Below are 15,084 nucleotides of genomic sequence, written 5' to 3'. Positions count from 1 at the left end.
ACCAAGGAGGAAGGTTATACAAACATAGAGTCACAGGCCACGTGCTATGGTTGCTGCTTTGCTCCCCAAAAGGATTAATGCCATCTGCGCTTAGACCAAACCATACGTTCCTTGGGTCACCTGCAAACTCCTCCCAGTACTTTCTCTCGATTTTTCTCCACTGCGAACCGTCAGCGGGTACTCTCAACTTTCCGCCTTTCTTACGGTCTTCTGCGTGCCACCGCATCGCCTTCGCATGCTCTTTGTTTTGGAACAAACGTTTCAACCGTGGTATTATAGGAGCATACCACATCACCTTGGCAGGAATCTTCTTCCTGGGGCGCTCACCCTCGACATCACCAGGGTCATCGTGACTGATCTTATAATGCAATGCACTGCATACCGGGCAAGCATTCAAATCCTCGTACTCACCGCGGTAGAGGATGCAGTCATTAGGGCATGCATGTATCTTTTGCACCTCTAACCCTAGAGGGCAGACAGCCTTCTTTGCTTCATACGTACTCTCGGGCAACTCGTTATCCTTTGGAAGCATATTCTTTATCATTACCAGCAACTTTCCAAATCCCTTGTCAGATACACCATTCTCTGCCTTCCATTGCAGCAATTCAAGTGTGGTGCCCAACTTTTTTTTGTCAGCTTCGCAATTCGGGTACAACAATTTCTTGTGATCCTCTAACATGTGCTGCAACTTCGACCTCTCCAGATCACTTGCGCAGTTTCTCTTTGCATCGGCAATGGCCCGACCTAGATCATCAGCAGGCTCATCTGATGCCTCTTCTTCAGCTTCTTTCTGCATTGCTGGCTCAGCTTCTTCCCCCATTGTTGTATCATCGTATTCAGGGAACCCATGGCCAGGATAGCCGTTGTCGTCCTCTTCTTCTTCATTGTCTTCCATCATAACCCCTATTTCTCCGTGCTTGGTCCAAACATTATAGTGGGGCATGAAACCGGACTCAAATAGGTGGACGTGAATGGTTCTTGACATAGAGTAACTGTGACCATTCTTACAGCCAGCACATGGACAAGGCATAAAACCATCCGCCCGCTTGTTTGCCTCAGCGGCAAGCAGAAAAGTATGCACGCCATTAATGAACTCGGGAGAGCATCTGTCATCATACATCCATTGTTGGCTCATCTTCATTACACAACACCGAATAGACCAAATTAATACAAGTTCATACATAAAGTTCATATACAACACTTAATTAAATGCAACATACAAATAACTCTCTAGCTAAAGAATTTAAATGCAACAACAAATGCGATGAAGATCGCAATTAAGGTAACAATTGATCCAACAGCATAATGATACCAAGCCACACTATCAATGGCATATTTTCTAATCTTTTTAATCTTCAACCTCATTTTCTCCATCTTGATCTTGTGATCATCGATGACATCGGCAACATGCAACTCTAATTCCATCTTCTCCCCCTCAATTCTTTTTCAATTTTTCTTTCAAATACTCGTTTTCTCTTTCAACTAAATTTAACCTCTCGACAATAGGGTCGGTTGGAATTTCCGGTTCACATACCTCCTAGATAAAAATATCTATGTCAACTTGATGTGCATAATTTGTCATAAACACGAAATGCAACAACTAGTTTTAAAAGAGAATATACCACATCCGAATCATAACAAGGACGAGGGCCGACGGGGATGAATATCAAAACCATGGCACTATGTATAACAAACAACGTACGGGTAAGATAATTATATGAGTAACTATATATCCAAATCACATAAACATCAATTTGGTAATGTAAAACATTCATGAACAAGAGCCTCACCAGAAGGTGGTGCCGGCGACGGGACGGTGCGGGCGATCGACGGTGGTTACGACGGAGATTTAGAAGGCACTAAGTAAACCACACCTACATATGCAAACTAAGTGTTATTTTTATGCTCAAATTGCATATAAATCAAATACTAGCAAATATAATTATTCCTCCCAAATTAATCACTATACAAAGCATTGCAAGAGCTCATCTAGCAATGAGAGTTGAAAGGACAAAGTTGCTAACCTTTGTGATCATTTGAATGGATGGGGGCCTTCAAATCTTGACAAATTTTGGGCAAAATTTGTGAGGAGCTCGAGGAGAGAGGGGGAAGAACAGAGGAAGTGAGGGGAAAGGGGAAGAATAGAGTGGCTCGGGGGGGCGAAGGGTTTATGTACGTCGACCTTTAGTACCGGTTCGTGCCACGAACCGATACTAAAGGTGCTGGACGGGCCCCAGACTGACAACACCCTGCCACCACCCTCTTTAGTACCGGTTCGTGGCACGAATCGGTACTATAGGTTCGCCACGAACCGGTACTAATGAGAACGGCCGGCTAGCCATTGGAACCGGTACTATTGGACACATTAGTGCCGGCTCAAAACCAAACCGGCACTAATGTGTCTCATATTAAGTCCTTTTTCTACTAGTGCATGAAGAAAGCAGTAGCAATAAAACTGAACGATCAATATGGTAAGATAATGGATGGGTCTTGTCCATCACATCATTACACTAATGATGTGATCCCGTTCATCAAATGAAAACACATGTCCATGGCTAGGAAACTTAACTATCTTTGATCAACGAGCTAGTCTAGTAGAGGCATACTAGGGACATGGTGTTTTGTCTATGTATTCACACATGTATCAAGTTTCCGGTTAATACAATTCTAGCATGAATAATAAAGATTTATCATGAATAAGGAAATATAAAATAACAACTTTATTATTGCCTCTAGGGCATATTTCCTTCAGGAACTGCCCAGCGGAGTGGTTGCAACCAGCAGGCAGAGGAGCTGCCATCATTGGGCGGCCGAGCTAGGGATCGTGAAAAGGTTGTGCTGGCACATGTGGGCTGAGAAGGTGCAACCAGCGAGCGACCATGCTAGGACCATGAACCGGCAGTGCAGGAACCAGCGGGTGACGAAGCTACAACCGGTAGGAGCCGAAGCTACGAGCAGTGGCGAGATGGTGGAACCAATGGTTCGGGATGTTGGGACTGGGAACTCTGGGTGCTACAACGGTTACCACTAGATGTTGGGCTCAATCACCCAGGATGCTTCGACCGGGCACAACAAGATGCTGGAACCGACCAAGAGGGATGAGACCACGGGCACCACAATGTGCTGCAACTAGCCACTGGGGGGATTGCTGGACCCGTGCTGGGAAAAGCTATGATAGGGGCACCCAATGTTGCAAGCGGCGGGGCATTAGTTATGCAGCAAGAAAACCCAAATATATTCAATTGAATTCAATTAACATACTCCGGCGCCCTGAGCGTCACACATCCTTTCATGTGCCAGCCTTCAATAAACACCTCTCCTGACGCCTCGCATCCATCCGCTATTTAAGTGTGGCCACGCAAGAAACATACAACACCTCTGCTCTCCATATCCTTGTACCACACCCGCCATGGCCTCCTTGAGCTCCAACCCTTTGGGGCAACCTCTCATCCTAGCAGAAGAAGGAGATCACCGGTATTGCGGCCGGCTGGGTGGCCCAACGAGCCAACAGAATAGAGTTTGGCTTGTCGGCAAGCTCTCTGGAGTCGGCACCACAGTCATCGCCAGGCTATCCTCTCCAGTCAAGTTGGCCAATGTCGTCTCTCGACAAATCGGTCATGAGCGATGGCGGCAACACGTCCAGCAAGCGGAGACAAAAGCCATGTTCGTGGAGGTCGATGCGTCGGTGGAGAAATTTGACCAGGGCACCGACGACATCCTTGTGATGGACATGTGTCCTTAGACTCCGCCTTTGCGACGGCATTTGCTCCAACGTCAGTGCGGAGCTTGGGAGGTAGTCCAGGAGCAGATGTAAATTGTGGTCTGCATCGACGAGATCTGGAAGACGGGATTTTTACTTGGCCCATGGTTGATTGATGGCAGGTATAGTTTCCTCCTTGGGCGTCTTAGTCGTGGTGGGGTGCCGGATCTGGAGTTCGATGTCGTGTCCAGAGTGTTGCCCTTGTCTGAATCGGTCAACAGCAAGGGCTTCACTTTTGGTGAACCACCTTGGAGGTCCGCAAATCTACATATCAGCGATGGAGCCGCGTTGAGCTCGCTGAGGAGGTGATCCGTCATTTTCTTTTTCGTTCGGTGGCTGGTACTTGAATAATTTTCGCCATGAACTACTTCGAGAATTTCCCACAGATCCAAAACTTGAATAATTTTCCACAAGCATCGTGTGAATTTTGAGTCAAATTTGCAGAGCCGCGAGCTAGAAGATCGATCTCCACATGCAAATTTACTTAGAGAGGTGGCACGACGACGGTGGCATGCAGCCACAGGTCGCTCTTCCTCCTCGCCGTGATCCCGAACGCCTCCGCCATGTCCAGCTCCCTCGTGCCGCCGGGGAGCTCCCAGTCGAAATGGAAGAGGAGGCTCGCCAGCGCGAGCTCCATGACGGCGAGCCCGAACGTGATCCCGGGACACATCCTCCGCCCCGCGCCGAACGGCAGCAGCTCGAAGTCCGCCCCTCTGAAGTCCACCGCCGCCGCCGACTCTTCCTCAAACCTCTCCGGCCGGAACTCCTCGGCGTCCGGGCCCCAGCTCGCCGCGTCCCGGCCGATGGCCCATGCGTTGACGAGCACCATGGCGCCCTGAGGCACGTCGAACCCCAGGACGCGACGGGGTTCCCGGCACTCCCGCGGGAGCAGCAGCGGCACCGTCGCGTGCAGCCGGAGCGTCTCCTTGATCACCAGCCGCAGGTACGGCAGCTCCTGCAGGGCCTCCTCCCGGACGCGGCTCTGCCCGGCGAGCGCGCCGCGCACCTCCGCCTGCGCCCGCCGGAGCGCCGCCGGCCTCCGCATCAGCTCCGCCATGGCCCACTGCAGCGTCGACGCCGAGGACTCGCTCCCGGCCCCGAAGAGATCCCTCACCACGGCACGGATGGTCCCGATGTCGAGGGGCGCATCGCCGCCGCCGTCCAGAAGCACGTCCAGGATGTCCTCCTCTTCCTCCCTGCCGGCGCCGGCCGCCTTCCTCGCGCGTTTCTCCTCGATGACGCCGTCCATGAGCCCGGACATCTCCCGGATCATCGCCTCCGCTCGGCGCGTCGTCCTGCTGAGCGCGCGCGCGAGGCGCGACGACGGGAACAGGTCGGCGAGGCTGAACCCGGCGGACACCCTGAGGCCCTCCTCCAGGCACGCCAGGAAGGCTTCGCGGTTCCCGATCCGGCCGCCGACCATGACGCGCACCACGGCGTCGACGACGTACGTGGCGACGAGGGAGCTCACGTTCACGACGGCTCCGGACGTCGACGCCGACGCCGCGGCCACGGACGCGACGAGGGCGGCCGCCTCGGCCTCGCGCGTCCCCCGGAACGACCGGACCCGCGGCGCGCCGAGAAGCTCCGTGGCGCAGAGCTTGCGGACGCGGCGCCAGTGGTCGCCATACGGCGCGAGGGCGATGCCGACGCCGTCCCCATTGAGCGTGGCGATGGTGTTGGTCCTCGGCCGCGTGGCGAAGGCGGCGTCGTGGGTCTTGAGGACCTCCCTCGCCGCGGCCGCCGACGAGGCCAGGACGACGGGGAGCTCGCCCATCGGAGCAGCATGAGCGGGCCGTGCCGGAGGGCGAGGTCCCGCATGGCGCGGTGCGGGAGCGCGCCCACGAGGTGGTGCATGCTGCCGATCACCGGCAGCTGCCACGGACCCGGAGGCGGGTTACCATACTGCTTGCGGCGTCGCCGGAGCTTGACAACGAGAAGAAGAGTGAGCAGTACGATGGCGGCGGCCAAGAGCAGGCCATGGCTCTCGTGGTTCGCCGCCATGGCTTGGGAGTTCTCGTGGTTCCTATGGAGCGTATATGTAGGAGCTTATATCTAGGAGCTAGCCATTGTTGCCATTGTTGCTCCCAAAATGGACAGGTGATGGATGCCATTTGAGCAGCCAGCAGATGCTTGCTAGCTCCATTCCAAAACAGATATATATATATACATTGTTGCTCCCATTTGAGCTAGCCATTGTTGCCATTGTCGCTCCCAAAATGGACTGGTTTCCGTTGTAGCTGTCTAAATCATCATCACTTAGAGTAGTTTAGTAGCCCTGATCAATCAGCGTCTTACTCCCTCCGTCCCATAATATAACACCGTTTTTGACACTGCACTAGTGTAAAAACGCTCTTATATTTTGGGACAGAGGGGGTATTTGTTAGTAAAAGCTAATCACTTATTGCATCTCATCTAAAGTGGTGTTGCCAGACATAACACCCAGTGATCACCATCATATTCACACATGATCCTCCATAATACCGACACGAATTCAAAAAGATCGTGCAGCGCAAAACGTGTACACATATTGTGTCAAACATATAAACTACACAGAGATGTTTTCTTGTATATATGATGATTCCTTCGACAATCGAAGCTTCAGGATCTCGCGTCCGAATCGCAGCTTCAGTGGCACAGCGGTGGCCGCCTAGAAGACGTCGGGGTTGCGGCGCCCGGATATGACACGCGGTTGATTCGCCTGCCTGATATGGGTAGACAGCGCATAGTTCACATCCTGCAACCAAAGGCAACACAAGAGCTGATGAGCAAGCAAAACCATGGAGAAAGGAGATGAAACGCAGATTAAGGCAATACGTTTTCAACGAGTTTCACAGACCTGTAGCTCCTTGATCTGCTGCTGGTACTTGGCGACGATCTCGTTGAACTGGGACCGCTCCTGCACCATGTTCTGGTAGTCCTTAAGCCGGTTGTCCTGGATGACGACGGCTCGCTTCAGGATGCTGGCCTGCTGAAGCAGGGCTCCCAGCATCTGCTTCAGTATCTTGTTCTCCTGGATGGATGGTGCAAACAGCATAAAAGCCACACAGGTGAGCACATCGAAATTTCCAGAAACACATCCCAGAAGTAGCCGGCAATTTGGCAGTATCAACTACTTCCTCTTTTCCAGAAATATAATGTGTTTTTTGATTTTCTAGGCTCAAATTTGATATCATTATACTTGTGCCTTATGTTGTGATTTTCTAACTATTGTACTGTCAATGTCTGAACTTGGACGATTATGATATGCAATGCTTTTGAACGGAGGGTATCAAGTAACTGCAGCAGATGCATTAGTTACCTCACGCAGTTTCTGCTCTTCATCAGGAGTACTGCAGTTTGCCATAGATTTGCCGAACATTTCAAGTATCCTGAAGGCTCGATTCCTGGCATCGGCCAAATCCGAAGCGGCTGACATCTCCTTGACAATTAGCTCCACCCATTCAGTGCTGTTGGTTGGAGCATTCATCACCGGCGCATCAGATGCCACTGCGATTCACAATCATTCTAGTGTCAGACAAGATGCACATTGTACGATTTGTTCTTTTGAGCAACTGCACATTTTGTAAGATTATTGTTGGTCTACACAAGTTACACATCTCCGGTCATTGTTATCAGATAACAAGAGGAACGAGCAGACGGGCTTCTTTTTCAGTCGTGTCGGCCATACCTCCAGATGAGGAGGCACCGGCATTGGTCGTCGCTGAATCCGATGCCAAATAATCCCTGAAGCTTCTGATGGCAGCGTCCAGGACATTTCCCGACGCTTCGAGATAGCCTCGCAGAAGCTAACAAAAATCGCCAAAATTACCCATTAGACGAGTACAGAGCAACAGGGTGCAAATCAAAGATATGTCAGGATTTCAGAACACCATGGATTCTGTGCACAAGGAGAGAACATATGCCCATGCTGTTTGTTTCGAGATATTTAGTTCAGACAGTTTGTTTCTGATGAATCCTAAATTTAGCCATCATATGTGAGGATTCAAAGTGGAATGATCCTCATGGGTGATTCCTACCCTGCTTCCTCTGTAATTTAGCCATCGCGCAAGAGGGAAATCGTGGTGGGTGATTCTTCTGAACTTATGATTTCCAATTTTATCAATCTCTGAACTCTGGTCTAGTCTGATTCAAGAAAGGGGATATGGATCGACAACAGAAAAGAGAATTCAAGATTCAAGGCACTGTCTTTCTTGCATCGTAACCAAGTTCAGCTGGTTCTTGCGGTCAACTAGATGTCTAAATCGGAGGGCTCTATACGTCTGCGCACGACCTATCAATCAACCGAAAGAACAAGAAGCGCGAAAGAAAGAGGCACGGCGGGGGCGGGGGCGGGGGGTACCAGCGGCTCGGCGCCGGGGAAGATTTCCTGGAGCGCCGCGACGGGGTCGAACTCCATGCTGATGCCGAGGTCGGCGACCGCGGCGGCGGCGGCGGACGGCGAGCGCCGGCCCCGCTTCGCCTGCAGCAGCACCTCGAAGGGGTCGTCCAGGAAGGCCGCCGCCCCGCGCTTCCGGGCGCCCTCGACCTCCGCCGCCATGGCCGCGCCCGGCGAGAAAGGGGCCGCGGGCTTGGATGACGACGAGCTTGCCGCGTGCTCCTCCGCTAGGTGCCCCTGCCCGCCCTCGATGGTTTGCGGTGCGGCGAGGCGAGGCGAGCTGTGTGGCCGGTGGATGCGGGCGGGGCGGGCGTCGTGAATGTTTATACTCAGGCCGTCAGGCGGGCGGTGGCGGCGGAACGGCCGTTGGGAGAAGAAGGTGACCAACGGGCCGGCCCGGGCATGCGGTGGCCCGTTTGTAAGCGGGCCGTGCTAAACGGGCTGGCCGGGCCCGTGTGGCACTTATTGGCCGTAGACTACTTCAAAAAAAACTTCAAAAAATGCAGAAGAATACATGTAGGGAGAAAACTAAAAATGAGGCAAAGAGTTCATGTGGGATAAAATCCAGCATGGAAGGATTTCACAGCGACCCCCCTCCCCATCAGGATTTCACAGCGCCACATCAAATTTGTAACTGGCTTCCCGTAAGGGTAAAATCCAGCGAACGGTCTTTTCTTTTATTAGGAGATGGCATTTTTATTATTAAGAGATGTCATTTTAATTTAAGAGATGGCATTCAATTGATGGAATTTTTTGTTTATCAAGAGATAGCATTTGTATTATTAATAGATGACATTTTATAATTGCATTTTTCTTTATTACAATATGGCATTTTTACATTAAGAGATGGCATTTTATTAAGAACTAATATTTTTTATATTAAGAGACGCCATTTTTATTATGTGATTTTTATGGGGTTTCTCACAGTGGGGCAAATAAAGTAAAGCAATATTTTTCATGGCATTTTATTAAATTAACATGACATTTTTTTTATGAAGTGGTAAATTGGGCCTTTGGCCAATGGGGTCCCTCCTTCCCAGCGACTGATCACCAGATATTGGCCTCCATTACAAAAGGATAAGAAAAATACAAAAGAACAAGGAAAATTACAAAAAGGATAAGAAAATTACGATGTGTCGTGCATGTATCAGCCCACTATTAGACATTTTCGTGCTTGGCACGCGGGCCTCACTCAACGGACAGGCATGGCCCGTTTAGTCGCGTGTCAGGCGGGGCTCGTTACGTGTCAGGCCCGCGTGCTCATGGGCCGGCCCGTTTGGTCAGGTTTGGAGGAAGAAACCTTGGAGGAAACGGCCATGGCACAACGATCAAATCTGTAGTTTTAGACTCGTGCACGATAGTACAACATACAAATCTCTACTACTTAAAAAGAACATAATGTTCCCATTCCATCTCTCTTTCACCCGACCTACCTTATATGCGTCCCTCTCTTTTCTTCTCCTGTTTAATTTTTTCATCTCATCTCTGATTTTTCTCCCATCCATTCATCCTAAAATAGAATCAACTGTCTCATCTTTTATTAACTTATCAAAATAAAAACATATTTTCTTGATAAGTCATTAAATTCCTACCAAATAAGTGCTTAACAATAAAATGTCAGGTAAATCATGCGATTGCATACAAAACCTTGGTAAGATTTTAGAGCGCCAATATAATAATAGACGTGCAGTCATGGACTAATCTAATAGAATGTTTATACTCCCGTTGTAACGCACATGCAATTGTTAGTGGTAGAAATATGGCTAGCACCTAAAAAGACGTTTTTTAGGCAATTTGGCCCAAGAACACAGTGGCAATGGCAAAAACTTTGGGGCAGCCGATACAATAGATGTGCAACTGCCCCAAAACAAAATCATGGTCGTGCGCAGCCCAACCGCTACCGGAAACTTCCAGTCTCGCAACCGTTGCCCGCACACGCCAACGCCGCCACCGATTTTGACCACCATCACCGCCACCGCCACATTCCCCCAAGAGCCATTTTTTTTCCGACTAAAATAGCTAGATGGCGATATGGACTCTGACTAGCTCTTATAACTCTGGATTTTCAGTAGTTGATACACTTGTTTTTCCGATTCATTTCTCTTCATATGGGGTACTCTATATGGTCACAGTCTGGAAGGGATCTCATGGTCACAGCCTCTAACTGGAGGTGGTCCTTCAAGTTCTTTGAAAACTTCAGGGAATTGTTGCAAATGTTTTCCTATTTCAACTAGTGTGATATGTGTCATATGACCACAGACAGTTGTATACTATGGTAGTTTGCAGTACATAAGCTGGAGTTGCACTAACCAATAACTTGTTACAGATTCTCCCTTAAAAAAACTTGTTAAAGATCCTATTTTAGTTGCTGGAGAGAGTGTTTCACAAGAAGGGGTAGTTACAAGAGTAGTGCCATTGTAAAACCTTTAACACCAGACTTATAACCAAGAAAGATGCACTTAACAGCTCTAGGCTCCAACTTTCCTGGTGCTCGCATTTATTCCTGAATTTATTTCAGGATTTCTGGCGATGCGCATTCAGTGGGAGGAGACGTTCCATTGACGACGAGGCGCCTACGGTGACTTCGTAAATCTCAAGATGATATGCCAGCTCAGTCTTTCGGAGGTGCTCACAGGGGTAGGGTGTGCGTGTGTGCGTTCATAGGGGTGAGTGTATGCGTGTGTATATGAGCGCTTCTTTCTGTACTGATGTTCAAGAAAAACATAATGTTCCCATTTCATCTCTCTTTCATCTGACCTTCCTTATATGCGTCCCTCTCTTTTCTTCTCGTCTTTGATTTTTTTCATCTCATCTCTGATTTTTCTTCCATCCATTCTTCCTAAAACAGAATCAACTGTCTCATGTTTTATTAACTTATCAAAATAAAAACATATTTTCTTGATAAGTCACTAAATTCTTACCAAATAAGTGCTTAACAATAAAATGCCAGGTAAATCATGCGATTGCATACAAAACCTTGGTAAGATTTTAGAGCGCCAATATAATAATAGACGTGCAGTCATGGACTAATCTAATAGAATGTTTATACTCCCGTTGTAATGCACATGCAATTGTTAGTGGTAGAAATATGGCTAGCACCTAAAAAGACGTTTTTTAGGCAATTTGGCCCAAAAACACAGTGGCAATGGCAAAAACTTTGGGGCAGCCGATACAGTAGATGTGCAACTGCCGCAAAACAAAATCATGGTCGTGCGCAGCCCAACCGCTACCGGAAACTTCCAGTCTCGCAACCGTTGCCCGCACACGCCAACGCCGCCACCGATTTTGACCACCATCACCGCCACCGCCACATTCCCCCAAGAGCCATTTTTTCCGACTAAAATAGCTGGATGGCGATATGGACTCTGACTAGCTCTTATAACTCTGGATTTTCAGCAGTTGATACACTTGTTTTTCCGATTCATTTCTCTTCATATGGGGTACTCTATATGGTCACAGTCTGGAAGGGATCTCATGGTCACAGTCTCTAACTGGAGGTGGTCCTTCAAGTTCTTTGAAAACTTCAGGGAATTGTTGCAAATGTTTTCCTATTTCAACTAGTGTGGTATGTGTTGGAAATATGCCCTAGAGGCAATAATAAAAAGATTATTATTATATTTCCTTGTTCATGATAATTGTCTTTTATTCATGCTATAATTGTGTTATCCGGAAATCGTAATACATGTGTCAATACATAGACCATAATATGTCCCTAGTGAGCCTCTAGTTGACTAGCCTGTTGATCAACAGATAGTCATGGTTTCCTGACTATGGACATTGGATGTCATTGATAACGGGGTCACATCATTAGGTGAATGATGTGATGGACAAGACCCAATCCTAAGCATAGCACAAGATCGTGTAGTTCGTTTGCTAGAGCTTTTCCAATGTCAAGTATCTTTTCCTTAGACCATGAGATCGTGTAACTCCCGGATACCGTAGGAGTGCTTTGGGTGTACCAAACGTCACAACATAACTGGGTGACTATAAAGGTATACTACGGGTATCTCCGAAAGTATCTGTTGGGTTGACACGGATCGAGACTGGGATTTGTCACTCCGTATGACGGAGAGGTATCTCTGGGCCCACTCGGTAATGCATCATCATAATGAGCTCAAAGTGACCAAGTGTCTGGTCACGGGATCATGCATTACGGTACGAATAAAGTGACTTGCCGGTAATGAGATTGAACGAGGTATTGGGATACCGACGATCAAATCTCGGGCAAGTAACATACCGATTGACAAAGGGAATTGTATACGGGGTTGCTTGAATCCTCGACATCGTGGTTCATCCGATGAGATCATCGAGGAGCATGTGGGAGCCAACATGGGTATCCAGATCCCGTTGTTGGTTATTGACCGGAGAGCCGTCTCGGTCATGTCTACGTGTCTCCCGAACCCGTAGGGTCTACACACTTAAGGTTCGGTAATGCTAGGGTTGTAGAGATATTAGTATGCAGCAAACCGAAAGTTGTTCGGAGTCCCGGATGAGATCCCGGACGTCACGAGGAGTTCCGGAATGGTCCGGAGGTAAAGAATTATATATGGGAAGTCGAGTTTCGGCCATCGGGAAAGTTTCAGGGGTCACCGGTATTGTACCGGGGCCATCGAAAGGGTCCCGGGGGTCCACCGGGTGGGGCCACCCATCCTGGAGGGCCCCATGGGCTGAAGTGGGAGGGGAACCAGCCCCTGGTGGGCTGGTGCGCCTCCCCCTTGGCCCCTCCTGCGCCTAGGGTTGCGAACCCTAGGGGAGGGGGCGCCTCCACTTGCCTTGGGGGGCAAGGCACCCTCCTTGGCCGCCGCCCCCCCCCCCCCCTAGGAGATCCCATCTCCTAGGGCCGGCGCCCCCCCTGGGGACCCTATATATAGAGGGGGGAGGGAGGGCAGCCGCACCCTTGCACTTGGCGCCTCCCTTCCCCCTTGCTACACCTCTCCCTCCCGCAGACGCTTGGTGAAGCCCTGCCGGGATCCATGCTGCATCCACCACCACGCCGTCGTGCTGCTAGATCTTCATCAACCTCTCCTTTCCCCTTCCTGGATCAAAAAGGATGAGACGTCACGCTGACCGTACGTGTGTTGAACGTGGAGGTGTCGTCCGTTCGGTGCTAGGATCTCCGGTGATTTGGATCACGACGAGTACGACTCCCTCAACCCCGTTCTCTTGAATGCTTCCGCTCGATCTACAAGGGTATGTAGATGCACTCCTCTCTCTCGTTGCTAGATGAACTCATAGATTGATCTTGGTGAAACCGTAGAAAAAAATTTATTTTCTGCAACGTTCCCCAACAGTGGCATCATGAGCTAGGTCTATGCGTAGTTCTCTTTGCACAAGTAGAACACAAATCTGTTGTGGGCGTAGATGTTGTCAACTTTCTTGCCACTACTAGTCTTATTTTGCTTCAGCGGTATTGTGGGATGAAGCGGCCCGGACCGACCTTACACGTACGCTTACGTGAGACAGGTTCCACCGACTGACATGCACTAGTTGCATAAGGTGGCTAGCGGGTGTATGTCTCCCCCACTTTAGTTGGAGCAGATTCGATGAAAAGGGTCCTTATGAAGGGTAAATAGAAGTTGACAAATCACGTTGTGGCTTTTTCGTAGGTAAGAAAACGTTCTTGCTAGAACCCTATTGCAGCCACGTAAAAGATGCAACAACAATTAGAGGACGTCTAACTTGTTTTTGCAGCAATTGCTTTGTGATGTGATATGGCCAAAAGTTGTGATGAATGATGAATAATATATTGTGATGTATGAGATCATGTTCTTGTAATAGGAATCACAACTTGCATGTCGATGAGTATGACAACCGGCAGGAGCCATAGGAGTTGTCTTAATTTTTGTATGACCTGCGTGTCAATGATTTAACGCCATGTAATTACTTTACTTTATTGCTAAACCGTTAGCTATAGTAGTAGAAGTAATAGTTGGCGAGCAACTTCATGGAGACACGATGATGGAGATCATGATGATGGAGATCATGGTGTCATGCCGGTGACGAAGATGATCATGGAGCCCCGAAGATGGAGATCAAAGGAGCTATATGATATTGGCCATATCATGTCACTACTATTTGATTGCATGTGATGTTTATCATGTTTTTGCATCTTGTTTACTTAGAATGACGGTAGTAAATAAGATGATCCCTCATAATAATTTCAAGAAAGTGGTCCCCCTAACTGTGCGTTGTTGCGACAGTTCGTTGTTTCGAAGCACCACGTGATGATCGGGTGTGATAGATTCTAACGTTCACATACAACGGGTGTAAGACAGATTTACACATGCAAAACATTTAGGTTAACTTGACGAGCCTAGCATGTACAGACATGGCCTCGGAACACAAGAGACCGAAAGGTCGAACATGAGTCGTATGAAAGATACGATCAACATCGACTAGTCCGTCTCACGTGATGATTGGACACGGCCTAGTAGACTCGGATCATGTAACACTTAGATGACTAGAGGGATGTCTAATCTGAGTGGGAGTTCATTAAATAATTTGATTAGATGAACTTAATTATCATGAACTTAGTCTAAAATCTTTGCAAAATATCTTGTAGATCAAATGGCTAACGCTCATGTCAACATGAACTTCAACGCGTTCCTAGAGAAAACCAAGCTGAAAGACGATGGCAGCAACTATACGGACTGGGTTTGGAACCTGAGGATCATCCTCCTAGCTACCAAGAAAGCATATGTCCTAGAAGGACCGCTAGGTGAAGCACCCATCCCAGAGAACCAAGACGTTATGAACGCTTGGCAGTCACGTGCTGATGATTACTCCCTCATTCAGTGCGGCATGCTTTACAGCTTAGAACCGGGGCTCCAAAAGCATTTTGAGCAACACGGAGCATATGAGATGTTCGAGGAGCTGAAAATGGTTTTCCAAGCTCACGCCCGGGTCGAGAGATATGAAGTCTCCGACAAGTTCTATAGTTGTAAGA

General features: G+C 48.8%; 1 protein-coding gene and 1 pseudogene across 1 annotated transcript; both read right to left on the bottom strand.

Annotated features, from left to right (window-relative positions):
- Positions 1–4,244: 4,244 nt before the first annotated feature.
- Positions 4,245–5,764, bottom strand: LOC119339528 (annotated as a pseudogene).
- A 424-nt stretch (positions 5,765–6,188) lies between these two features.
- On the bottom strand, positions 6,189–8,415 carry LOC119340569. Its single transcript, XM_037612497.1, has 5 exons — positions 8,103–8,415; positions 7,431–7,548; positions 7,062–7,249; positions 6,600–6,773; positions 6,189–6,497 (listed from the first exon to the last, which is right to left on the bottom strand). Exons 1-5 carry the CDS (start codon positions 8,298–8,300, stop codon positions 6,411–6,413), a joined length of 765 nt encoding a protein of 254 aa, XP_037468394.1. The 5' UTR covers positions 8,301–8,415; the 3' UTR covers positions 6,189–6,410.
- Positions 8,416–15,084: the final 6,669 nt, after the last annotated feature.

This window comes from Triticum dicoccoides, chromosome 7B (assembly GCF_002162155.2).
Source record: "Triticum dicoccoides isolate Atlit2015 ecotype Zavitan chromosome 7B, WEW_v2.0, whole genome shotgun sequence".
NCBI classification, from domain to species: Eukaryota; Viridiplantae; Streptophyta; class Magnoliopsida; order Poales; family Poaceae; genus Triticum; species Triticum dicoccoides.
The sequence above is the reverse complement of the archived record's forward strand: the minus strand, read 5'-3'. Positions and strand labels throughout refer to the sequence as shown.

Bases quoted from the DNA above. Each gene is read 5' to 3' on its own strand.
- LOC119340569 (XM_037612497.1), bottom strand. From the start codon at position 8,300: ATGGCGGCGGAGGTCGAGGGCGCCCGGAAGCGCGGGGCGGCGGCCTTC. The intron at 7,549-8,102 runs GTACCCCCCGCC...GATTTTTGTTAG, and splicing joins TCCCCGGCGCCGAGCCGCTG to CTTCTGCGAGGCTATCTCGA. The intron at 6,498-6,599 runs GTCTGTGAAACT...CTTTGGTTGCAG, and splicing joins AGCAGATCAAGGAGCTACAG to GATGTGAACTATGCGCTGTC.